The sequence below is a fragment of the Macrotis lagotis genome, chromosome 8 (genome assembly GCF_037893015.1).
Source record: "Macrotis lagotis isolate mMagLag1 chromosome 8, bilby.v1.9.chrom.fasta, whole genome shotgun sequence".
NCBI lineage: Eukaryota > Metazoa > Chordata > Mammalia > Peramelemorphia > Peramelidae > Macrotis > Macrotis lagotis.
In genome coordinates, this window is record NC_133665.1 from 3,676,276 (window position 1) to 3,702,633 (window position 26,358).

Consider the following 26,358-nt stretch of genomic DNA (forward strand, 5'->3'; position numbering starts at 1 on the left):
AGAGGGAGAGAGAGAAACAAAAAGAGAAGGGGGAGAGGAAGAGAGAGAAAAATTCTTAAAAGTAGAGAATCACAGTCTGCTATCTCTTATACTTTATTTTTCTTCTTTAAGGATATGATTTCTCTCATCACATTCAACTTAGATCAATGTATACCATGGAAACAATGTAAAGACTAACAGACTGCCTTCTGGGGGGCGGGGAGAAAGATTGGGAGAAAATTGTAAAACTCAAAATAAAATCTTAAAAAGAAAAAAAGTAGAGAATTACAGAGTCTGACCTCAGAGATGGAATAAGCACACCATGAACGATGATCCAAATAGCAAATCATGATATCACAGGTTTCACAAAGTGCTTTCATCTACATCATTTAATTTGAACCTCAACACAGCCCTATAAGGCAGGAAGAGTGGGGATTTTTGTCCCCCGTTATAGAGAATTCTGAGGCTCCTAGAAGCTATAAGTGACCTGCTGAGTCCCAGAGCTATTAAATAGTGGACTGAAACCCAAGTTCCCTGTCTTCAAATTCAGTGATCTTTCCAAACAAGAGGTATTTTTTCCTTTGCTTTGTTATTGTTGGCTACCACATTTCAAGTTACTCTCTTACCCTATTGATGTGTCATTTTAGTATCCATTGATACCTTGGAAAGAGCAGTGGATTTTAGTGATCTGGGTCCAAATCCTGGCTTTGCCACTTGTGTGACTTTTGGGTAAATTCCTTAATCTGTTTGAGACTCAGTTTCCTCATTTATAAAATAAGGTTGGATTGGAACTCTTCCTTGCCTTTCAGCTAAATCTCTGACTTTCTCTACCCCATTTGACAGCATCTTCCATTTTGAAGTTTGCCCTTAGGAAATTCTCCTAACATCTTGACCTCATGATTTCTAAACCTCTAGGAATTCTTCCTGCTTCTATTCCCACTCTACTTCAAACACACCTAAGTCTGGTCCACTTGAGACAACACCATTCCTGGAAATAATAAAGTTCTTTCAGGTGTGCAGAGCACTTTGTAAGTATTATTTTATTTAATCCTTACGCAACCTGTGAAATATCATTTTCCCCATTTTTCATATGAGGAAACTGAGGCTCAAAGAAATTGAGTAACTTTTCCCGGTCATATAACTATCAGTATCTGATTTAAATCCAGGTCTTTCTGACTCCAAACCCAATCACCTCCCATGTGTCCTCTCCGGATTACACAGCTAGTAAGTATCTGAGACAGAATTTGAACCCCAGGGCTTCTGACATCAAAATTCACTGGTCTTCCCATGACAGCACCAGCCTCTAGGACATCCTATGGCTATATCCTTTAGAGGGAAGTGAATCTCTTTAAAATCTTGAATTCTGAAATTCTACTATTTAAACACAACCTATGATAGAAGATATCCTTCTACCCCTCCCACACTCTTCCTACTAAACTTGCTTTTTTGCTCCTGGGGGTCTTCCAGTCCCCTAGGTTCCTTCTCCAAGGCTCACTCCTCTTCTTTTGCCTCCTTATCCAATTTTGATCCTAGGTCAGCTACTTCTGTGTCTTCTTTGCTCCCACAGCTACCATTCTCATTCAGATACTTAAAATAAACAACAAAAAAATCACCACCATACTTTTTGACTTGATAGAATTAGCAATGCTGATTTTGTTTGAGTCACAAGCAGAGGAGGTTATATTTCATGAGAATAAACTGTCCTTAACGTGCTTACCATTGAGTGATGAAGAAACTCATGCTGGAATGTCTTTGTTCTCCAGAAACCATATTTATTGTGTTGTTGAAATTCCCCTTACTAAAAGCCTCTTCTGATGCCTCATGACTGGTAAGGGACTGAGCTCTCAAGTTAGAGCAGCCAAACAAGAGCCCTGGCAGATTGCAGACCCTCATTTTGATGACGTCAACTGCTTAATGTGATCCCCGAAGGGGGTCCCCTCCCTAAAATCCCACTGTTCTCACCACCAAAGAGAGATTAAAGGTGTCACTTCTCTACTCCAAACTCTTCAATGGTTATCTATTGCTGGTGGCTCTTGTTCAGTCATTTCAGTTGTGTCTAACTCTCCATAACCTTTAGGGTTTTCTTGACAAAGATATTGGAGTGGTAATAAAAGCCACATTATGTGATGATCAACTATGAATGACTTTGATCTTCTCAGCAATACATTGATTCAAGACAATTACAAGAGGCATGATGGAAAATGCTGTCTACCTTCAGAGAAAGAATTGATGGGGTCTGAATGCAGATCAAAGCATAGTTTTCACTTTTCATTATTTGCTTCATGGTCATGTTATTTTGGTTGTTTCTTCTTTCACAACTGTAATTAATATGGAAACATTTTATGTGACTGCACATATATAACCTAAATCAAATTACTATTTTAGGAAGAAGGAAGGTGGGGAGGGAAGGAGAACAATATGTAACTCAAAATGCTGGAAAAATGAATGCTAAAAATTGTCTTTATATATAATTGGGGAAATACTATTTTAAACGAATTTTTTAAAAAAAGATAATGGAAAAGAAAAAAGATATTGCAATGGTTGTTGTTTCCTTCTTCATTTCATTTTTTACAGATGAGAAAACTGATATTTTGTGACTTGCTCGGGATAATAGAGTTATTAAGTGTCTGAGGTCAGATCTGAACAAAGGAATAGGAGTGTTCCTGACTCCAGGACCAACACTCTATCTATTGTTCCTCCTAGCTGTCTCTTAATTCTATTACTGATCAAATAAAAATTCATACCCCTTAATCTGACATTCAAGGTCCTCCATGACCTAATTTTCCACTTTTAGCAAATATTCCTTTCTCCATGGGCCATACTGGACCATTCGCCACAACCCTTGTTTATAACTTTTATTTTCCTGTCTTTGTGTCCATGCTCATGATATTCCAGGTGTCAGGAATGCCTTTCTTCTCTCCCAAACCATCTCCAGTCTTTTGAGATTTCCATCCATTGAAGGTTCTCTCTACTCACCTCCACCTCACAGAATCCCCACATCCCTTTAAGACTGAGTCCTAGGGTGGCTAGGTGGCATAGTGGATAAAGCACAAGCCCTGGAGTCAGGAGTACCCGGGTTCAAATCCGGTCTCAGACACTTAATAATTACCTAGCTGCGTGGCCTTGGGCAAGCCACTTAACCCCATCTGCCTTACAAAAACCTAAAAAAAAAACTGAGTCCTAGGGTCATGGCTCTTTCAGGAGGCACTTCCTATTTCTCCAGTTTTGACCAAGATACTATTTTTATTACACATATTAACACACACACACACACACACACACACACACACACACACACACACACATACTCTTACATTTTCTTATCTGTGAAAGAGGTTGTATCTCCCCAGTAGAATGCATAGAATGGAAGTTCCTTGAGGGAAAGATAGTAATTTTATTTATTTTATTTATTTATTTTTTTTAGGTTTTTGCAAGGCAGTGGGGTTAAGTGGCTTGCCCAAGGCCACGCAGCTAGGTAATTATTAAGTGTCTGAGACCGGATTTGAACCCGGGTACTCCTGACTCCAGGGCTGGTGCTTTATCCACTACGCCACCTAGCCGACCCAAAGATAGTAATTTTAAAATGTCTGTTGCTATTACCTAGTGTAGTACCTGGCATTTTGAGAAGGGGGTAAAGAATTGAACTGGTCTGTGTTTCCATAGTTATACTAAGAAAAAACTCCTTGGATCAATGCAAAGAAGCACCTGTGAAGCAATTTATTGACTTAGAAAGCTAATGAGAGGTAGCCTACTACAGTGGATAAAGCCAGTCTTGGAGTTGTGGAGGGCTAGACACTTGAATCCTCATACACATAGACCTTATCATCATGGGAAAATAATGTCTCAGTTTCCCCATTTCCCACACCTTGTCAATTCTTTAGGAATTTTGTACTATATTTATTATAGTCTTGAATATTTTCATATAGAAGGTAGCTAGATGGTTCAGTAGATAGATCACTGAGCTTGGAATCAGAAAGACCTAGGTTCAAATCCAGTCTCAGACACTGTGTGCTCCTTGGCTAGTCATTTAACTTCTGATTGACTTAATCCACTGGAGAAGAAAATGACAAATCACTTCAACAGCTTTGTCAAAAAATCCCCCATGGATGACTTATCAACTGAACATATATATATATGTAGCTGTAGCCTTACTGGTTAGATCAAAAATCTTAATTATCTCAATTATTTCCTTCAGGCATCTATAATAGCATTTTGCATCTAGTAGGAGCTTAATAGTTGTGGAATGAAAGAATTAGTGAATAAATGGTGATTTGATAAATGGAACAGCAGATACTTCAGAGTTCCTAGGACTCACTTCAAATGGGACAAGAACACTGTATAGAGAAGACTCAGCTGTCATTGGGAAAATGTTCATTTTTCTCATCCTAACCTCTGTTCATCTTCTCCCTATTACATACAATTTACCCCTGCCAAGAGTTAGACAAAGTCCCAGATTAAGTAGAACTGTGGGGAGTCAGGAGGACCCGGGTTCAAATCCGGTCTCAGACACTTAATAATTACCTAGCTGTGTGGCCTTGGGCAAGCCACTTAACCCCATTTGCCTTACAAAAACATAAATAAATAAATAAGCAAGCAAGCAAGCAAATAAATAAATGAATAGAACTGTATCCTAACCTTTCCAGTCAAGTGAGGGTGATTGAAGTGCTGGGATTTCCAAAGCCTTCTCTTCAGTCTGGCTCAGGACAAGCGGACATGATCTTTGACACAGGTAATTTACCTTGAATTAGGGTTTGGTTGTCATGGGAATCAAAAGAGCAAGTGATTAAAGAAAGATGTGGGGGGGGGGGGCAACTAGGTGGTGTAGTGGATACAGCAACAGCCCTGGAGTCAGGAGGACCTTAATTCAAATGTGACCTTACACTAATTGCCTAGCTATGTGACCTTGGACAAGTCATTTAACTCCAATGCCTTAATTAAAAAAAATTTTTTAATGCTGGGAGTAGAATGGAGGTTAAAAACCACAGCATGGTAAGAAGAACTGGGTACTTTGAATTTATTCTTTCTCAGAAAGGGAATTGACTGTTAGCAATTGCTCCTTAGGCAAAGGATCTGTATGTCAACCATGAGAGAGGCAGGTAAGTGAATGGAGCCAGTTACCTCAATCCTGCTCTTCCTGTAACATAGTATCCCTGTGCCATCTCATTTCTGCTAACTTTTTAGAAGTCTTCCATAAAAAGGAATTTAGTGGAAGGTCCATAACTGGGGATTCTTTCCCTGGGGACCTTTGCAGTGAGATGAATGGGAAAGGTTGTTGACTATGATGGCATCTGAGACCCTACACCAGCCAGCCCAATGGTCTCTAGACCTGATGAAATTATTTGGATGGGGAAATCAGGGTACTAGGTGGGATGCCAGGTGGGAACTTGAGGGGTAGGGAGGAAGTCTAATAGCCTAGGGTAGGAGGTATAGAAGCTAAGTATCATTCAAGGCCACATTTATAGAAATCTTTTCTCTCCATAGAATGCTTTACATTTAAAAAGCACTTTCATATAAATGTGGCTTCATCTAATCATCATAGCAATTGGCAAAATGGATGACCATTTTGTAGAGGAGCGATTAAGTTTAGACTGCTCAAGCGACTTACTCAGGTGGACCATGGAGAGCAGTTGGACCAGAATCAGGAAGATTCCTTACTTGAGTTTAAATATGGCCTCAGACATTCTGTGACTGGATAATCATGATCTCTGATTGATCTGGGCTCTTAATCTATAATCTATAAAATGGTGATACTAATAGCACCTACCTCCCAGGGTTATTGTAAAGATAATACTTGTAAAGCACTTTGCAATCCTTAAAGTCTTATCCTAAATGACAGCTATTATAATTTTTATAATAAATGATAGTGTTGGGCCAAGTACCCAAGATCTCCTGACTTGAAAGTCCATGGTTTTGGGGCAGCTAGGTGGTATAGTGGATAAAGCACCAGCCTTGGAGTCAGGAGTACCTGGGTTCAAATCCGGTCTCAGACACTTAATAATTACCAAGCTGTGTGGCCTTGGGCAAGCTACTTAACCCCATTTGCCTTAAAAAGAAAGTCCGTGGTTCTTGCTAATAAACTCTACTGACACCTTAACAATGGGTAATAACTAGTGATCTACTTCAAATAATCCTAGGGACAGAAAGAAATGGGGCAAGGTCAAGTTAGGAATTCCTGGTATCAGGACCATAGACAACTCCAGCAGGAACACACTAACTTGTTAGGTAAAGACAGACTGAGATTCCTACAGAATCCATTCGAGTAAAAGGGAGAAAATTATTTTTGTGTGAGTACTGGACTTCAGAAGCCCAAAATAACTACCAAGACCATACATACTAGGTGTTGTGGAGCCCAGAACAGTAAATTTGGGGAAGCCAGAAAAGAACCGTTGACTGCAATTCAACATTGGATAGAATGACATTGTTGATAAGTTGATTAGCTTTGCTGAACTGTCCCCCCCCCCCTTTTTTTAATTCCATTACAATGGATGCCTCTCTGGGGAGGGGAAGGTGTATGTAAAGGCAAAAGGTAGTGTAAAAACAAAAGCTATAAACAGAAAAAATGTTGAAAGTAACATGTAGATTTATATTTATTTTTTAGAAGTAGAATTTTGATATCTTTGGTTTTTATACCTCTTAGATTTCACCAGTTATCTCCCCTCTTTCCTCTCCCAGAAGGTCATTCTTTATAACAATTTTCTTTAAAGAGAAGAAAAATTCATCAAAACCAATCAATACATTACATACAATGTTTCACATCTGTGCACCTTTCACCTCTGCAAGAATGAAATTTTCTCCGCTCTCTGCTATGGGTTCAATCTTGTTTTTCATAATTGCGAAACATGTATTGCCAATTATTTTGTGGTGGCTGTCTTTTCCATTTATATATCCCACACTCAGAAAAGAGGAAAAGGATTTTTTTAAAGGTTTTTTGCAAGGCAAATAAGGTTTAGTGGCTTGCCCAAGGCCACACAGCTAGGTAATTATCAAGTGTCTGAGACCGGATTTGAACACCCAGGTACTCCTGACTCCAGGGCCCGTGCTTTATCCACTGCGCCACCTAGCCACCCCGGGAATTGGATTCTTAAGAGATTGAAAACTCCATAGCTCTGGTAAACTCCAAATACCTCAGTTTAAAAACCTAATGGAATTTGGAACTCAAAATTATAAATTAAAAAAAAAATTTCAGTTGATGGGGAAAAAATACATTTAAAAAACGAAAAAAATCTAATGATTTAGGATTAGGCTGAATGAATCCAGGAACAAGAGCTGGAAGTACATTCTAGAAAAAAAAGGAGACCAAGTTCTGATCCAATCAGACCTAGCCCTTTGAACATTTGAATGGAAGAGCAAGGCTAGTTATCAGACACACTTGACTTTCTAATATTATAGGATCTAGTGCTCAACCTCTGAGGGAGTTGACAAGGAATCAGATGGCCAGATCTTCTTTTTCTCTGGGTCAACTGGACTTGTTGGATCAGGTAATATTATATTCCCATGTCATCCAGATTCTGAAATATGGAGGGTCTTGGAATGCCAAACCTTTGGCAAGTTTAGCATGGCTAGGTGTTGAGGGCCTGTGAGGACATTTCTTTAACCAATTTAGACCCTGACTTAATGCTTCTTAAGACAAGTCTTCCAGAGCTTTGCTGCCTTCATCCCCAGGCATTACATAACTGGTTGCTTCAGGTGATGATCTGGTGGGGTTGGTCCTCAAAGAGATCCTGTCCACCCTGTCCAGGTTGGGGAATATGACCCTAAGCAGTTTTGTTCCCATATACTTTTCTCTCAAGACCCAAGATCTACATGTAAAAATGGAATGCTTAATATAAAGCACTTTGCAAATATAAATGCTAGCTGCTGTTATTAATCTGCAGAATGTCTGGCTTCCTTCTCCTAGGATAACGCTTAGAGCCATACTCCTCCCACCCTATGACCTGCACTTCACCAGCTCCTTTCCCCAGGTCCCCTTGTCAATGTGTTAGCTTCCACAAGGATAAGACTACTTCAGTATAGTGGGCTACTGTTTCGGTTCTGGCTCCTCTTACTCTTAAACATCAAAGCTCAGTCAGCTAGTCTTTATCTTTAGGTTAAAACAGCATTAAAAAAAAAATCAGGCCCTGGCCCCAGGGATTAATAACCCAAACTTTTGCATTTAGATTGAGGCTAGAAGTCAGTGGGGAGAAGTAAACTGAGGTAGAGTTGACCATTTTCTGGCCTCATTCCTTGCCCAGGGAGAGGGCGTCTCAAGGAACAAGGAGTTACCTCCAATCACAATTTCAATGCATCAAACTGAAAATCAATATTGTTGGAGAGTGAAGGCCAAGGGGAGGGCATCTTTTCATTGATTCTAGGATGAAGGGAAAATTGTAGTTTAAAAAACATACAAAGACATACTCCAGATGCTTTGGACTAGCCTAACAGACCTCTGAAGGCTTCACATTTCATCTGTTTGGATACTCAAATTGTAGCCGAGAGCTGGAATGGACCTCAGAGTTTATTTAGTACTATCCCTTCCCTGAACAAATGAGGTTCTCCAGAGACATGATCTGAACCCAGGCCCGGCCCTCTGAATCCCAATTCGGGCCCTTTCCCTCTGCCAGTCTCCTGGCTTTCCTCCCTTCTTTCTGACCCGCTCACACATAGTGACATGCCAGGGTTATCAGAAAACAATGCAAAACCACAGAGACAGGTGGGTTTGGAATTTCTTCTTGTTTGTTAAAATGGGGGAAAAGAGATGGGAACCCCATCCCCCTGGGCTCTGGGGAGGCATGCAGGTGATCCCAGGGAAGAGGAGGGATGGACAGGGGCCTGGGTGTGGAAGATGAGAGTCCTGGAGTTTCCCACAGTCCTCTTCTCTGCAGGTGAGGCAGTGCTGGACAGGAGAAGAGAAGATGGGGCAGGGAAGTGGGATGGAAGGCAAGGGGAGGGGAGCCTTTGGGAATCAGTTATTCACATGCAAAATCCAGCTGCCTTGAAAACCTACATTGAGTTTTGAGTAGACATACATATAAATACATTTTTATACATACACACACACACACATACACACATATACACAAAGACAGGGCCCTCTGTGTTCCTGTGTATGGATGCCAGCATGTGTGCATGTGTGTATGTGTGTGTGTGTGTGTGTGTGTGTGTAAGTATATAAAGGTATGTGTACCTGAAATCAGAAGCTGACTTTCTAGTGATTCTCTAGAGTATCTATCTCTTAGGAGGGGAAGGAAGGGCGGGCAGGTCCGAGATAGCTGTTTAGTTTTTGGGCAGTCCCTTGGTCTCTAAAGGGGGCCCAAATCTGTGTAAATTATGTGTATTCTAGGGTGTGTGTGTGTGTGTGTGTGTGTGTGTGTGTGTGTGTGTGTGTGAAAGACACAGTCCCTGCCTGGCTACCAAGTCCTGTCTCTCCCCCTCCAGGTCTCCAGGGGAAGGGTGAAAGAAATCAACATGGGGTGCAAAGGAGAAGGATGAGGGGGCCCATAGGAGATGTCCTCTCCCCAGCCCCAGCCCGGGGTGATCTAGGCCTTGGGGAGGGGAGGGGGGAGGCCTCCCTTATCTTTCCGCCTCCATGGTCGAGTTGGCCTTCTGTTCTGAGGTGGCCTGTTGAGAGGCCGGGGGAGGCCAGTCCGAGGGCTGGGAAGAAGGGGCAGGAGTCCATGAATATTGCTGCGGCTGCTGGGGCTGCGGTTGTGGGCCCGGAGGTGAGGCAGTGGGCCAGCTGGGGGTGGGGAAGCTCCCAAAGTGGGGGGGATGCGGAAGGGGTGGGGGCGAGGTGGCCGAGGAAGCCATGGGGCTGCTGCTGTGGAAGCTCTCGGAGGCCTTGAGGCGGGAGAGCATGGTGAGGGCGTCAGGGAAGTTGGGGGGCGTGGCAGGGGTGTTGGCGGGAGTGCACATCTGTGGAGAGAAAAGAGAAAGAGGGTGAGGTTAGGTCAAGTCCACCCCTAGCCCCAGAAGTAAGTCTGAGGCTTATGGCAAAATGACCTCCACTCTAGAGGTCCAAGGGGCCAAGATACACCTTGCTTCCTCCACTAAGCCTCAGGGGGGCCGATACCAGGGGTCAGTCTCTGCTCACCTACTAGAAGAAGAATTTGCAGAGTCTTAGAATAGAATTGGAGGACCATCAAACTGGAAGAGACCTTAGAAAATCCTCTAGCCCAACCCTGTCACTTAATAAAATAGGAGACAAGCCCAGAGATGGACGTGACTGACCTAAAGTCACAGGGCCAGTCAGCTTCCTGTGTGCTATTTGATACATACATACATATATATGTATATGTGACTGGATCTTTAAGCTCCTTCCTGATACTGAGGTGTGGCAGTTAAAGCCTTTCAGGACCAGTTTTCTACCCACCTCCTTATCCTTATCTCACATCATTCCTCTTCACACTCTTTACATTCCAGCCAGACTGGACTGACTGTTACCTGAACCCAACAGGCCATCTCCTACCTTCCTACTTTTTCAGACCTAGAATGCTTATTATTTCAGACGTCAAAGGCCTGACCAATTCCCCTCTACTGATGTACGTCAGTCACAGGCTCTAATTCTCAAATCTCGGCTCTCACCTAACAGCTTCAGTGTGACTTACTCCACTCTCACCAAACCAGTGTCCAGTACTTCCCCACCTCTACCCTATGCACCCTTGTAAGTCACTGGGATGCAGGTCTGGAGACTATCAGCCTAGGGGATTAAGAAGCCAAACAAGCACAAGGAAGTCAAGTCCATTGAACATCAATAGGTTGTGGGAAAGAATCAAAAGAGCTTCTTTCTTCCCCCTTGGTCCTTTCCTTCTCCAGATGTTGTACTCTGGTCAGGAGACATAGCAGCTGAGCCTGGACATTGTAAAAATAGAGGAAGGCTTTAACAAAGATGTGGTCTGGGGGAAGGAGAAGCCTGGATAATGAATGAGCAGAGGAGAAGAAATGGAATTGGGAAGTGAGATCTAGAAGACTACAGAAGGAGGAGCAAGGCCACTTTGTAGGGTGAAGGCCCTGGAGATTTTTCTCACCATGTTACACTGGGAAGCTGGACCATGTAAAGAATGCAGACCTCTCCAAGAGCATGTGGCTCCATCCTATGACTCATCCCCTCCCCCTCTCCAGGTGCAAGACCCTGGATATTCCCCCATGCCTCTCATCCAACTAATCAGGCTTGCTCTGCTCTTAGCTACTGCCTGCTCTTAGCTACTACCTGCTCTGATGGTCAGATCATGATGGTCAAGAAGGAAGCAGGAGGTCAGGGATTCCCTGGGCCTAGCCCTGTCTGGAAACAAAGCCTTTCCACCTCATCCCTTACTCTCGGTATTCCTTTCTGGGAAGAAAAACCTAGGGTTGGAGTTCTAGACTTGGCTCTGACAATAACTCAACTAAGACTCTCTGGAGAAATAATCTCACTCCATCTGACCTCAGTTACCTGCTCTGTGAGTTTGCTGCCTGATCTAAATGAAGAGCTAGACTGGAGCATCTCTCTGGAATCCATGATCATGAATGGTTCCCTTCCATCAGTAGCACCCTGACCACCCATTCTCAACTCTGCAGCTCCTTGGGGCCCAGCTGTTTGACCACCTGCTAGTACAGTGTCTGAGAAGGGCAACCAAGTGGTTCAGTGGACAGAGCACCAGCCCTCAAATCAAGAGGACCTGAAATCAAATCCAGTCTCAGATACTTGACACTCATTACCTGAGTGACTGTGGGCAAGTCACTTAACCCCAACTGCCTTACACATACCCCTCCCCCAAAAAGAGAAAGAAATACCCCAGGCTGGATTTGAACTCTGGTCCTCCTAACTCCAGGGCCAGTGCTCTATCCACTGAACTACCTAACTGCCACAAGTCCAGGGGTTTTTAATTTCATTAGAGGTTAATAAAAATAAAGATGTATTTTTTTTCCTAAGTTCAGAGAGCCCTTGAATTCTATCTATGATCCCTAGACTCCAGGTTAAAAACTTTTGCACTAAACTGATGAACTCTGAATGTAGAGAGAAGCATACTTTTTTTAAAAAATATTTTTCTTGGTTTTTTTTGTCTGTTTTCTCTTGCAATATGACTAATATGGAAATACACTCTGTCTGACTTCACATTTTTAATTGATAACAAATTTCAAGGAAGGGTCAGGGTGGGAAAGAGGGAAAGAATTTGAAATTCAAAATTTTTTAAAGTTTATTAAAAATGATTAAAGATGTGATTGGAAAATATTTAATAAAATAAATATATATATATATATATATATATATTTATAAACCATCTTTGCTCTAGGCAGAAAGAAAATTTGTTTATCTCTATACTCTGGCAACACTGAATCATAGTCCCTCTCCCTAGGTCACTGTGAGAATACTTACTGGGATTAAAGTCTCTGGTCAAACTTCAGCCCCTGTCTGTGGCCAGAAGCCTGCAAGTTCTTTCCCCATCAGCCCTTATATCAAGTTTCTTAACTTTTTGTGTCATGTACTTCCCTTTGGCAGTCTGGTGAAACCTATAGAACCCTTCGGAATAATGTCTTTCAATGCATAAGGATAAATAGAAGAAAATGGGAGACTTCAGTGAAAAATTGTTGGTAAAAATAAGGATATAATTTTTTTTCCCATCCAAGTTCATGGATTGGACTCAGGAGTAAGCACCTACCTGTTCTAGAGCATATCTGCTAGAAGGCTCAAAACTACAGACTCTCCTAGGTTCTCTCCAGGACCCTCCAGGCTGCTTAGTTTTGCCAGAATGAGATTGGGAGCTCAGAGATAGCTGCGGCAAAGAAGTTGGCAGAGCTGGTCTTCAGCTACATCTCTTGACCCTCTAGACCCTGACCCAGGGCTACCATGACAAAGAAAGAATATGGGATTCGAATTTAAGAGACAATCTAATCCTGCCTGTAACTAGCTATTTGAGCTTGGACAAGTCACTTACACACATTATCCTCAACCAAAATAATGAGATTGACCTACACATATGACAGACATCTAAGGTCCTCCCAGTTCTAACAGTCTATGGATGACTTCACTTCTCCAGTCAATCGACTAATGGTGGGGTTGCCAGGCATGGGAGTAGGAGTAGGCCTAGAGAGGAGCTATTTCAGAGGTAGCCTTTTGGCACCCCTGAAATCATCTTTTCCTGCATGCACAGCCTTTCCTACAGGTGCTACTGAGAACCCCTATTTTAGGATTATAGATCAAGGACTTGAAGTTATCCTAGAGACCATCTAGTTCAATTCCATGCTGAAGGTCACACAAGTAATAATCATAAGAGATAGATATTCTAGGAGAGTGTGCTTTTGGGAAAATATTGAGGAACAGATTCTGGAATTGGAGTCAAGGATTTGAATTCTGAATTTACTATGTATCTTTAGGCAAGTGATTTAATTTCTGAGTCTTAGTTTTCTGCTCTTTAAAATAAGGGGGCTGGATCAGATGACCTCTAAGATCTCTTTAAGTTCTAAAGCTTTGGTCTATTAAAGATGCTCCATTAACAAGGATCAACCCTCACTCCTCTTGGGCTCAGAAGCAAATGGATTTCTCCCCAACTCTCTCACTCTGTCACTAGCACTATCATCACTAACTGGAATTTGACTTATAAAAGAAGAAAAACAACTTTGGAAACAGAAGAACATTTGAGAGGCTCATCCCTCCCGAAGAACTTGATGAAGGTGTAAAAAAAATGGAAAAAGACTTACCATCTGATGATGGTGGTGACTGTAAGGGATATTGGTCTCTTGGAAAAAAGCACTGAGGGCTATCTGTGGAAAGGAAGAGAAACATTAAACTCCGATGTCCAAGGAACACAATCTCTTTCTCCACCTAGCCGCCACTCATTCAGCTCATCTCCCCTCTCCAGCCTGCAGTCAACAAAACTTTTATGCCATACCATTGATAAGCCAACTTTGGGCTAAGTGCTCAAGGTGTAAGGTGGCGCCTACCCTCAAATGTTTAGGAAAGGACCAATTAATGTGCTGGGCAAAGATCCTGAAGTAGTGTAGTGTTTCCTTCTCCAATGTGGTCCCATTTTACAGGTGAAGAATTGAGGCAAATAGGGATTAAGAGATTTGTCCAGGGTTGCATAGCTAATAAGTGTCTAAGGTTGTATATGAACTCAGATCTTTCTGACTCAGATCTAGTACTCTTATCTACTACACTACTGAGAAGTATTGAAAACAAGGCAGTATTGTTTTTTTTCATTCAGGAAATTCTTCACATCACTTTCAGTGCTGGACTTGAAGTCAGAAAGACCCAAGTTCAAATTCAGCCTCAGACATCAACTAGCTATGTTAGCCTGGGCAAGTCACAACCATTGTCTGCTTCAGTAAAATGGGATTTGCAATAGCATCTAACTTCTAACATTATTATGAGGCAGCTGAGTAGTTCTGTGGATAAAGCACCAATCAAGAAAACTTGAATTCAAATATGGTCTCAGACATTTGCTATCAATATGATCCTGGGTAAGTCATTTACCTTCATCATGCCTCAGTTTCCTCATCTGTAATAGCATCTACCTCAAGGGATATTGTGAGGCTCAAATGAAATATCTGTGAAGTCTGCAAATCTTAAAAGTGTATAGAAATGCTACTCCTACTCATACTCCTATTCCTACTGCTCTTAGCTTGTTGTACTTTCTTTTCAACATGTCTAACCCAAAACAATCCTCAGTCTGAGTTAGAATCCATCCAGTAAAAAACTCATGAGACAGTTTATTTCATTGTTAGCTAGCTCTAGTAAAATATTTTTTAGCATATTGAACATAAGACAATTCATCCACTATCCACCATCCTGGAATAGAGAAACTAGGTGATGAAATGGATAGAGCCCTGGCCTTGGAGTCAGGAAGATGGGAGTTCGAATCTAGCCCCAGACAACTGACACTTACTAGCTATGTGACCTTGGGCAAGTCACTTAACCCAGATTGTCTCTCATTCAGAGCATCTCCATATCTAGCCACCAGATACAAATGATTCTGGAGAAGAAAGTGAGTCTGGTGACAGCACAGCATCCCCTCACTCCGATCCTCCCTGATGTAATAATGGCCTTCTTTGAGAAGGAAGGACAAACATCACCTGCCTGGAATTTTTTCACTCATCTCTGTCTTTTTCAGTTCCTGTTAATGCCAGTGCTCACCCACCCCCATTGGTTATCTACAGTTTATCTCATATGCAATATATATTTTGCCTTTCTTTGTACTAAGCACTACTGATAAGAAAGATTTCTGAGAAACTGTTAAGTATTTGTTACAGTGTTAACCTTTTATGTGATATAAGAAGGCAGACCTAGGATGGAAGTAATAGGGGATAGATCTGGGATAATGCTAATAAGCATTTATTAAGACCTCCAATGTACAATGACTGGCACAATTTCTCAGAAACTAAATCTCAGCAAAAAAAAGCTTACTATAAAGTTACCTTAAAGAGTGTGTGGCAGAAATATCTACTCATCTCTTTGGGCTGATGGCCCCAATCCAAGGTGCTCTAAACTTTAAGCTTCTAAGGAGATCAAGCCCTTGTTTTTATAAACTGGAGTTGAGTATGTTATATGGAAGAAGGGAAAAAAAGCACTTTTTTTTTAAGGTTTTTGCAAGGCAAACGGGGTTAAGTGGCTTGCCCAAGGCCACACAGCTAGGTAATTATTAAGTGTCTGAGGCTGGATTTGAATCCAGGTACTCCTGACTCCAGGGCCAGTGCTTTATCCACTAAGCCACCTAGCCGCCCCCCCAAAAAAAGCACTCTTGAGAAAATATAAAGGCTGAATTTTTGTGTGGTCCATCAGTGGTAAAACAAGTTGGCAATCAGTGTGGGTGGGAGTCATCAGGGAAATCTTCTTTAGTGAATATACATAAGAACTATCTTCCAACCCCCAGGGTGGAGATGAGTGGATAAGTTAGGTTAAATGAGTCTAAATGTGATCACTAATGTCCTTTCAGTTCTAATGATCCATATGAATATGACCTCATTTCAGCATTTGGCTGAACAGCCTCAGTCTCCTGACTCCCAACAAATAAAACTCACCAAGAGGCTTTCACTTGAAGGAATGAAATTTTCATGGTGGAAAATCAGATTGTGTGATTCAGGATGGTGAAGAAGATATGTTCAAGACAAAAGGAAGTAGGTGGGGACAGGGAAGAAGAGAATTTCCCTAGCTGGTCTCAGATTTGACCTAGCAGGCAATCTCTCCTTGCCTGTGGTTAAGGGAAACTTCATAGAAAGGACCTGAAAAAGAACGTGGCCCAGTCTGGAATCAGCCCTGAGTTCAAATCTTGCCTCAGACACTTATGAGCTATGTGACTCTGGGCTTCATTTGTCAAATGAGCCGGAGAAGGAAATAGCAAACCAGTCCAGTATCTTTGCCAAGAAAACCCCAAATGGGATCACAAAGATACCCAAAGAGTGAAACTTACTGAATAAGTAGTAAACTTTACCTTATCATTTTTGTCAGGGAATAGCTAGCATTTTAAGGCTGTTTACATTTATTATAATAGTCAACCCTCTTAAGTACCCTGTGAGGGAGGTTCTGTCATTAACCCCATTTTACAGATCAGAAAACTGAGGCTGAACAGATCACAGAGTTAATAAAACTTGGATAAGATCTCTCTGATTCCAAGTCCACTGCCCTATCCACTATACTTAGCTGCCTAATTTATAATTTTCTCTGGACACCATCTGAAACTGCACTGTCTTCATAGGAGACATCCAAAGGGGGCTTGCACTGATGAGTCTGAGAGGAAGGGAGGGGGAGAGGGGGAGGAATATCAGAACCTGTTCACCTCAAAGTGAAGGGATTCTGAAATTTGTTCTCAGAGACCCAGGCTGTGTCATTGAGCTGCCAGGTGAGTGGGACAGAGTCCCAGAGGTGAGAGGAGCCAAGAGGGCACTTCTAGGCTAGACAGTCCATTGTGATTTAAAAGATTCTGCTGGGGAGAGATGAATGAAGGTGAAGAGGCTCACCCCCCTTCTTCCTGCTTCTGGATCGGAAGTCATACTTCTCTTCAATTCTCTTCAATTAGCCTGTCTGACTCCCAGTATTCTGTTTGGAGACCCTTGGAAAATTTCAGGGAATGCTTAAAAATCTCTCTCTCTCTCTCTCTCCTCTGAAAGCTAAGATCTAAAGGAAGGGGCAGGGATGGGGGTGGGAGAGTAATTAAGGAGCCAGCTGGAATGGCTAAAGGCCAGAACTAAGAAAGAGGGTCTCCTGGGGTTTCTTTGACATTTGTTATTTTCTGGCTTTGAACCATTTTCTTGGGCTTTTGCAGAAGGTTGCTAGGGCCAGATTATAGACCCAAGAAACTGATGAAAATAAGGAAAGTCTGTCGGCTATTGCGAAAGGATTGCAATATGGAGTGGGAAACTGTGTGAAGGGTCTGGCTCCTGGCTTCACCAAATCCCCAAGCTCAGCAAAACCCCTAAGAACAGGAGCCAACAGGTCCCAGCTCCTCCTTCCAATCACCCCCTGGGGGTTCCTTCCATCTCCTCGGTTTCTTTTGGGTAATGCTTCCTTGTACAAGGGAGTGGCAATACCCAAAGTCTTTTTGCCATGCTCCGCCCTCCCCCACATGCCACCTCCACAACATAATGCTAAATGGTACGTCTTTTTTAATTAAAGTGAATTAAAATTAATTATTCTGAAGATTTCACAATGCTTCCCAGAGATAATTGGAGATGCCCTGCAGTGTCCCTGAACTACAGTAGGGGAAATCACTGGTCTCCAGGACTTTCTAAGTTCTCCCTTCTATTCCTTCTTTGCCCTAAAACCTCACCCAAACAGCTTCTTTTCTCCCACTGAGTCTCCTCACTCTGCATTTGGGGAGAGGACTGGGTTCAGGGTGTGTGGGGTTCTTGAAATAGGGTCTTTAGAGAATGAGAACAGTGGTGAGATTCAAAACCCTCATTCTTCAGACTTGGAACCTCACCCAAACCTGTGCACTGTCAATAAACATCATAAGAATACATCCTCTTCAGGCCCATCCTCCCCCATCCCCAAAACACATATCTGATCTGTGACCCACTGAGGGTTGCACCTGCAAAAGTGCTCAATTCTAATTCTCAGGTTTCACTTCCCAGCTCTAAATGGGAAATCTGAGAGCAGAACTGGATGCAGCATAGCAGGACAATGCAGTCCTGCCTCCTGACATCCGTGGGAATCCCTGGGAGGAAACTCCCAGGATCACACCATCACACCCTAAGCCTCCCTTGCTGATCCACTGTCCCACCCAGGGCTGACTCTCTTTATAAGGCAGAGTAGGAGTGAAAGAAGGGGTGCCAATAGAACTGCCCTCAACAGAATTCTCTCTATAGACCTACCCTTAGCTTCTACACCTTGCTTGAAATTCCTGCCCTTTGAGTTACTAATGAGTTAGATGACAAAGGCAGTCACTATCTTCAAAAGGCCCCAGATAAAAAATACATGTGTTATGAATAAACTGTATCAGATTACTTGCTGTCATGAGTAGGGAGGAGGAAAGAGGAGAGCGAAAAATATGAAAATGAATGCTGAAAACCATCTTTAAATTTAAGGGGGAAAAAATAAAATACATGTTTTGCTGTCTTAGGGATGCACTAAAACCAGAAAAGACAGGTATCTCCATTTTTTGCAGAATGGCCAAATAAACTGTGATATGTTGATGTAATGGGGGTATTATTGTAATGTAACAATAAAAGGGATTCAGAGAAACATGGAAAGATATATAAATTGATATGCAAAGTAAGCAAAACCAGAAGAATCATGATGACAATAAAGTAAATGAAAAGAAGGAAGCTGTAATGACCCATCCTGGGTAATTGTAATGACTAACTTATCTAGGTCTCAGAAAACAGATAATGAAATATCTCTTCCTTTCAGTAGAGAAGTACCTATGGTCATAGAATATTGCAAATATTCTCAAATGTGGTCACTGGGTCACCTGGTTTTGCTTAACTGATTTTGCTTTGTTACAAGGGAAGAGAGAATGAGAGAGAGAAAATGTGTGTGTGTGTGTGTGTGTGTGTGTGTGTGTATCTAGGGGTAACAAGAAATGAATAATATGTAAAAAGGAAATTCATCCATAAAATTCTTTTCCAAAACAAACAGTAAATAAATAACATTAATGTAAAACCTGTGATTTATAGCTCTTTACACCTGTTCCATTAGCACATGAGCCCCTGGGATAAATGTGTCAGATTAGCTAAAACCTCAAGGGAAATTGCAACGTGAAAAGCATAAGCGTATGCTTAAAATGTGTGTTGGTGGCTGAGAAGAACCTTAAGGATCATCTAACTCCCTCATTTTGTTGTCATTTAGTAGTTTTTTTAGTTGTGCCCATCTATTTGTGACCCTATTTGGGGTTTTCTTAGCAAAGATACTACAGTGGTTTGCCATTTCCTACCCCAGATCATTTTACATTTGACAAAACTGAGGTGCCCAGGATCACACAGCTTGTGAGTGTCTGAGGCCAGGTCTCTAGGCCCAGTGGACTCTATCCACTGCACTACCCAGCTGCTTCCCTCATTTTAAAGATGTGGAAACTAAGTCCCAAAGAAGCAAAAGAAGTTGTTGTCTATGGTCACACAGGCAGTTAATAGCTGCATCTACATAATAATTTTTGCAAAGTTCTTTCTCATACCACATCAATGAGGTGGCAGGAAAGAGGTGATCTGCACTAGCACTGATGAACTTAGTCCGAGAGTTGGTGCCATAGTGAACAGGGCATTGGGCCTGTAGTCAGGAAGACCTAACCTCAAATCTAGCCTCAGACACTTAGTAGCTGTGGGCAAGTTGCTTAACCTCTATTCAGCCTCAGTTTCTTCATCTATAAAAATGAGGATAAAAATACCGTCTATCTCCCAATAAGTACTAAATAAACTATTTATTCTTATTATTATTATTATTACTGCTACTACTGAAAGACCTAGTCTTGGGATCTTAGGATAAGTGATTAGAACCAGAAGAAATCTTAGAAATAATCTAGTTCAAAGGTGACATTTTAAAATTGAGGAAACAGGTCTAGAAAGTGATGAAGTTTCAAAGACTGAAGATCAGTGTTTTCTTTCCACATCACCAAAGATGTAGATGGTAAAATGCTACGAGCCTGTTTAGCAAAAATACTTTTGTTATTAAAGTTCTAGTTTGATTTGGTTCAACAAAGCCAACATCATAAATAGAGCCCAAACACAGAATGGCAGCACTAAGATCTGAACCCAGGTTCTCAGACTACAAATCTAGTCTTCTTTCCAGGTCATTTCAATTCAACACCTGCCCTTCCTGACTCCTTAGACAGGAATTGCCCCATCTCGGTGGAGCAACCAGAAGAATTCTCCCAGGCTCACTGACTTCATTGGCTGTGAGTGACATTTCCCAAGCAGGTGGATAGGGAATGCTGAGTGTGACCCAAAGACTGAGCCCTGCCTCTCCTTGGAACTTTGCTCGATGAACCCTGTGGAGCAGGACTTTGGAAAGATCCAGCAAGACAAGCTAGCTGATATAGTGGAAAGAGAATAGGAGCAGACTACCAGGAGGCCTGGGTTCTAATCCCAGATGTGCCCCTAGAACTAGCTGTGTGGCCCAGGAAATCACCACTCCCTCTATGGGCCTCTGCTTTCTCCTCTGTAAACTGCTTTCCCTTAGGTCTAATGGTCTATGAATATGATGGCAAGAAAGTCAGTCAATAGTGAAGCTGTAAATCTTCACAGAATCCATTTGGGGCTATTCTTCCTTCAATCAATTAATAAATATTTATTAAGCATCTACTATGTGCCAGATACTGTGCCAATATAAAAAGAGGCAAAAAACAGTCTCTGCCCTTATGGAGCTTACATTCTAATGGGGGGGGGGGGGAGACAACACACAAATAAATATATACAAACCAAGCTATGTACAGGAAAAATGACTACAAGGGCAAAGGCACTGGAATTAAAGAGGGGTTAGAGAAGGCTTCTTGTAGAAGGTGAGGTTTTAACTGGATCTTTAAGGGAGTCAGAAAAGTGAAGCAGAAAGAACATTCTAGGCAAGAGAGACAGAGAAAATGCTTGGAGTGGAGAGATGGAGTGATGTTCATGGAACATCTAGGAGGCCAGTATCTCTGAATTAAAGAGTGTATTGGAGAGTAAGGTAAAAGGGGATCAGGTTAATAAAGAGCTTTGAATATCAAACAAAGCATTTTATATTTGCTCCTGGATATAATAGAAACCTACTGGAGTTTATTAAATAAAGGAGTGAGAGAGTGAGGGGGACAGACACATACCTAGTAAAGAGGGAATGGACAAACTCCTAGAACCAATACCATTGACCATTGTGTTATTTTGTGGAGACCAGATTGCTTTGGTAAATGAGGGGTATGTTGAGGATCATGGAAGAAAGACATCAGGATTCCAGTCTTCTATTATCTCTTTCTGTTTTTATGAAATAAAATCACTTATACTTTGTTGAATACTTTACAGATTACAAAACACTTTCACATGGTTTTTCTGGTCCTCACAACTACCTTTGAGAGTTAGGCAGCACAAGTGTTATCATCCCCATTTTTCAAATGAAGAAACTAAGGCTCAGACAGATCAGATGAATGCCCATAGTTATACAGGTACTAAGATAATTCCCACACAATGTTGGAATTTCAAAGTCCAAGAGCAATGCTTTCCTTCCACTTCACTCCATGTAGTAACAGAAAAATTCTGATGCATCTGAATGCAATTAGCAAGACTTTTAATTAACTGAAGTTTGGTATGGCTGGGCAAAAGCCAAGATCAAGAATATAGTTCAAAAAACAAATGCCCAGGGTTGCTTATGAGAGGTGTGGGCAAGGCTACATTCAGTCCAATCTCAATAATCAAAACTGACATTTTTAATAGCACTTTATGGCTTGTAGAATACTTTGCACATTTATTATCTCATTCAATCTGCATAACAGGCCTGTGAGGTAAGTAGCACAGGTGTCATTAGCTCCAATTTTCAGATAAGGAAACTAAGGCACAGAGGAGGTTAATTAAACAACTTATCACAAGTCACATATTTATGAAGTAGCAAGATAGACAACTGAATCTAAGATCTCATTCAAATTCACTATGCTATCTATAGCTGTTCCTGCACTTTCCTTACCTCCACATCTCCAAGCTCAGAACAATCTGAAGCAGGGTCTGGAGAACACTCCCTTTAGCAAACAAATAGTCTATTCTGGCCACCAGATTTTGCTCATTAAGACAGGAAAGGAGACTTAGGCGAGTCAGATTCTTAACAATAGGGGTTGGAACAGAAAGGATTTTGGGGTCACTCTCCTCAGTGACTCAGGAAATTCAATTCACTGTACATGTATATAAGTGGGTGGAGGGTAGGGTTGAAACAGATGGTTAGCCGAGAAGGCTGAGATCTTTCTTCCTTCCCTTATCCATCTCTGCAGCATGTCCCTTAACTAGGGTGAACGAGGTTGAGAAACTCAGTCTCTCTGGGCTGAAAGGATTAATGAGCCTTCTGTATTCAGCCCCAAACAGAGCTCCTGGGAGAAAAGTATGGCATTTGCACATGGAAATACATTGGGCGAGGTTGGGGCTGGGGGTGGTTCCTTTATTTGTGATTGGCCAGTTCTCCTGCCACTCAGGATTAAAAGGTTAGCTAGTATTTTACCCCTCTGACAGGCAGCTCCCGAAGACGTTGTAAGTGTTACCTCTGTTCTCATGTTGTCTGCCAACGGAGGCTGCATCCAGCACGCCACCGGCCCATTCAGGTACACTGAAGGAGATCAAAGTTTCCCAGGTTTTCTAGGCCACAGCGGGAAGCCCAGGTTTTAGTTCTAGGGGCCCTAAAGCTAAAGGGCTTCAGGTAGAGCAGCACTGAAGCTTCAAAGTATGGAGATTAATACTGCCATTTATTTATGCCTCATACATTTTTTTTTAAATATCTTTATCCCCATTTTACAGAGACAAGAGGCTCTACAAAGGCTCCTAGCTAATTTTGGAGATGGTTCAGGAATCTAGCAATCTAGCTTTCTTTCTCCACCTCGCTTTCAGAATGTGATCTGTAGATTGTAGAGAGCAGGGAAAATATACAATTTATAGAAAGCATCCATCCACTATGTGTATGTGTGGAGTACTGTGCTCCCGTGGAATGTTTCTAAGCCAAATATTGGGGTCAAGATTAATTTTTTTTGATTTTAGCTTTTGTAAGGCAATGGGGTTAAGTAGCTTGCCCGAGGCCAGGTAATTAAGTGTCTGAAGTCGCATTAGAACTCAGGTCCTCCTGATTCCAGAGCTGGTGCTCTATCCACTTCAACACCTAGGTGTCCCCCAAGATTCATTTTAAATAAAAATCTTCGGCGGTCATCTTGAGTCCTCAAGCCAACAGGGTCTTGGAGTTGATGAGTCAAAGGCCCAAGCCCAACCCAAAAGTCAGGTAAAGTCTAACCCAGTCCCCATCAGCCTACATTAAATAATAATCCCCTTAACAGATCCAGAGCCCAGTCTTGCTAGGAGAGCCAATAACAATTGGCTTGGGAAGTACCACTTGGGAAAGGGCCAGGTTTCTCTTTGGCCAGAAAGACAAAGGTAGCATTAACCAGAGACCCATCAAGACTGTTAGCTCTGGGGCTCAGGTTTTGAAGAGGTTAGTTAGGACCACAGATAGGGCAAAATGGTCCAGGAGATGTACTCCAAGTAGACCAGGGTGGCATATATACTGAATTCAACTAGAGGTGTACACAGTCACACAGCACACACTAATCCTGGTGCCTCCTGGAACTGTGCTGCATATGGAAACACAACACACTAGCCCCTGAGTCCCTGTGTCTGTCTACACACCCCGTCCCCCCGGGTCCCTGTGTCTTGTCTACACACCCCGTCCCCCCGGGGTCCCTGTGTTTTGTCTACACACCCCGTCCCCCGGGTCCCTGTGTCTGTCTACACACCCCGTCCCCCCGAGTCCCTGTCTACACACCCCGTCCCCCGGGTCCCTGTGTCTGTCTACACACCCCACCCCCGGGTCCGTGTCTGTCTACACACCCCACCCCCCGGGTCCCTGTGTCTGTCTACACACCCCACCCCCCGGGTCCCTGTGTCTTGTCTACACACCCCGTCCCCCCGAGTCCCTGTGTCTTGTCTACACACCCCGTCCCCCCGGGTCCCTGTGTCTGTCTACACACCCCAACCCCCGGGTCCCTGTGTCTGTCTACACACCCCGTCCCCCGGGTCCCTGTGTCTTGTCTACACACCCCGTCCCCCGGGTCCCTGTGTCTGTCTACACACCCCAACCCCCGGGTCCCTGTGTCTGTCTACACACCCCGTCCCCCGGGTCCCTGTGTCTTGTCTACACACCCCGTCTACACACCCCACCCCCGGGTCCCTGTGTCTTGTCTACACACCCCGTCCCCCGGGTCCCTGTGTCTATCTACACACCCCGCCCCCCCGGGTCCCTGTGTCTATCTACACACCCCGTCCCCCCGGGTCCCTGTCTACACACCCCGCCCCCCGGGTCCCTGTCTACATACCCCACCCCCGGGTCCTTGTGTCTGTCTACACACCCCACCCCCGGGTCCGTGTCTGTCTACACACCCCACCCCCGGGTCCACGCGTGTGTCTGGGGAGGCAGTCGGCGTGGCTCCCCGCAGCTGGCCGCCTCCGGTCCGCACGGAGGTGCCGCAGACAGCAGGGGGCAGTCCTGCGGAGCCGCTGCCTGAGACTCCGAGGAGGCTCCCGCGCCCCGGGGCTCCGCGGCCGGCCTGCGCCCCTCCTGGTCCAGCTGCCCCCCGGGGGCAGGGGGTCCCGGGCCGGGGGATGCGGCCGCCCTCCCCTCCCCTCCCCTCCCCACCCCCGCGGCTTTGGAAGCAGAAGAAAGCCGGGGAATCTCGATCCGGTCCGGGGGCTCCCTCCCCCGCCCCAGCTCCTCCCCTTCTCCTGCGCTCCCGGGCCCGGGGGGCCCCCGGCCCGGCCCCGGCCGCGGCTCGCTCCGCCTCCTTCCTCCCTCCCCGGCGGCTCCGCTTCCGCACCCGGCCCCGGGCCGGCGCCCTCGGCGGCAGAGCCGGGTTTCCGCCGGCCGGTCCCCCGGGCGGGCCTGACAGCTGCGCCGGCGGGGCAGGGGCCCGTTAGCTTTAGGTGAACAAAAGGAGCGGGACTGGTGGGAAGGCGGGGGGCGGCGGCGACCTGGCCCCCCGCGCCCCCCGCGCCCCCGCGCCGCAGAGCCCGCCTGCCCCCGCCGCGCAGCCGGCCCGGGCTCGCCCCGTGCGCGCCGCGGGGCCCCGGGGCAGGGCCGCCCTGACTCACCCGGGAAAGGGAGAAGCCAGCGGCCTCCCCTCCCCTCCCCGCCGGACATGGCGGAGCCCGGGGCCGCGCGGGCCGGCCTAGACACCATTTCCCCGAGGAAGTCAAGGAAGGGCGGGGGAGGGGGCGGGGAGGAAGAGGTTCCCGGTCCCAAGTCCTCCCTCCTCCTCGGGGCCCCGAGGCTCTCCCGGGTCTCACCGCCGCGGGGTCGCTCGGGGTCCTCCCCGCCCCCTCCAGCCTCTTACAGGGAAGGAAACGGAGGCCCGAGCTGCGGCCCTCCCCCGCAGCCGGGCCCGGCGGGCGCCGTCGGGGAGGGCTCCTCGGGCCGCCGCCTCCCCCTCGGCCCTGGGCCACCGGCAGGAGGTGCGAGGAGCCGGGGCACCCGGGGAGGGGGCGGGGGCGAGTCCCAGACAAGAGGCGCGCAGACGCCGCGGCCGGCGCTCCCCGCGGCAACGCCGCCGGGCCCCGCACTCCCGCCGCACTCGTGCGCCGCGCCACCCGATCGCTGCAGAACGCGTGCGGCGTTTGGAGGCGAGTGTGCAGCAGCCCGGGGAAACGTGGCTGAGTTTGCGGGGCGCAAAACATGGCAGCGCGCGCGCGCGCACACACACACACACACACACACACACACACACACACACACACACACAGTCTACACACTCGAGCCGGTCTCGGCTTGTGCAAGCACACGCTCCCCAGAAGGGCGCAGACACGCAGACACACACACACACACACACACACACACACACACACACACACACACACACACACTCGCGCCCCCGCGCGCGCGCGCCCGCGAGGACTCACCTCGAATTGCCAATGTGCCGCCTGAAGGAGCTGCTTCGCCTGGTCGGCGGCGCAGCCCGCAGTCAGCACAAACTGATTGATCATGACCTGGTGCTTCAGCTCGTCCATGTTCACCGACATGGTGCCGAGAGGGCTCGGCTCGCTCCCCGGCCAGACGACGGGAGGGGTCTCTGGGCGCAGGCTGGGCTCTCCGGCTCCCCTCTACAGATCCACCATTACAGAGCCGGCTCTGGCTAATACAAATATTTACTGTAGGGCACTGACTCACCGAGCCTTGCCTCTCTGATGGACAGAAACGGGGAGGGGCCTGAGCAGGAATGCTGGGAACTGTAGTCTTCTGGGTCGGACCCCCACCCGCCCGAGTGAGCACAGGGCTCCTCGGCTGTTGGGGCGCCCCCC

General features: G+C 45.0%; 1 protein-coding gene across 1 annotated transcript; it reads right to left on the reverse strand.

Moving 5' to 3' along the window:
* Nucleotides 1-9,093: 9,093 nt before the first annotated feature.
* Nucleotides 9,094-26,358, reverse strand: UBALD1 (UBA like domain containing 1). The gene is made up of 3 exons (XM_074196280.1): nucleotides 25,960-26,358; nucleotides 13,633-13,695; nucleotides 9,094-9,870 (listed from the first exon to the last, which is right to left on the reverse strand). Exons 1-3 carry the CDS (start codon nucleotides 26,077-26,079, stop codon nucleotides 9,529-9,531), a joined length of 525 nt encoding a protein of 174 aa, XP_074052381.1. The 5' UTR covers nucleotides 26,080-26,358; the 3' UTR covers nucleotides 9,094-9,528.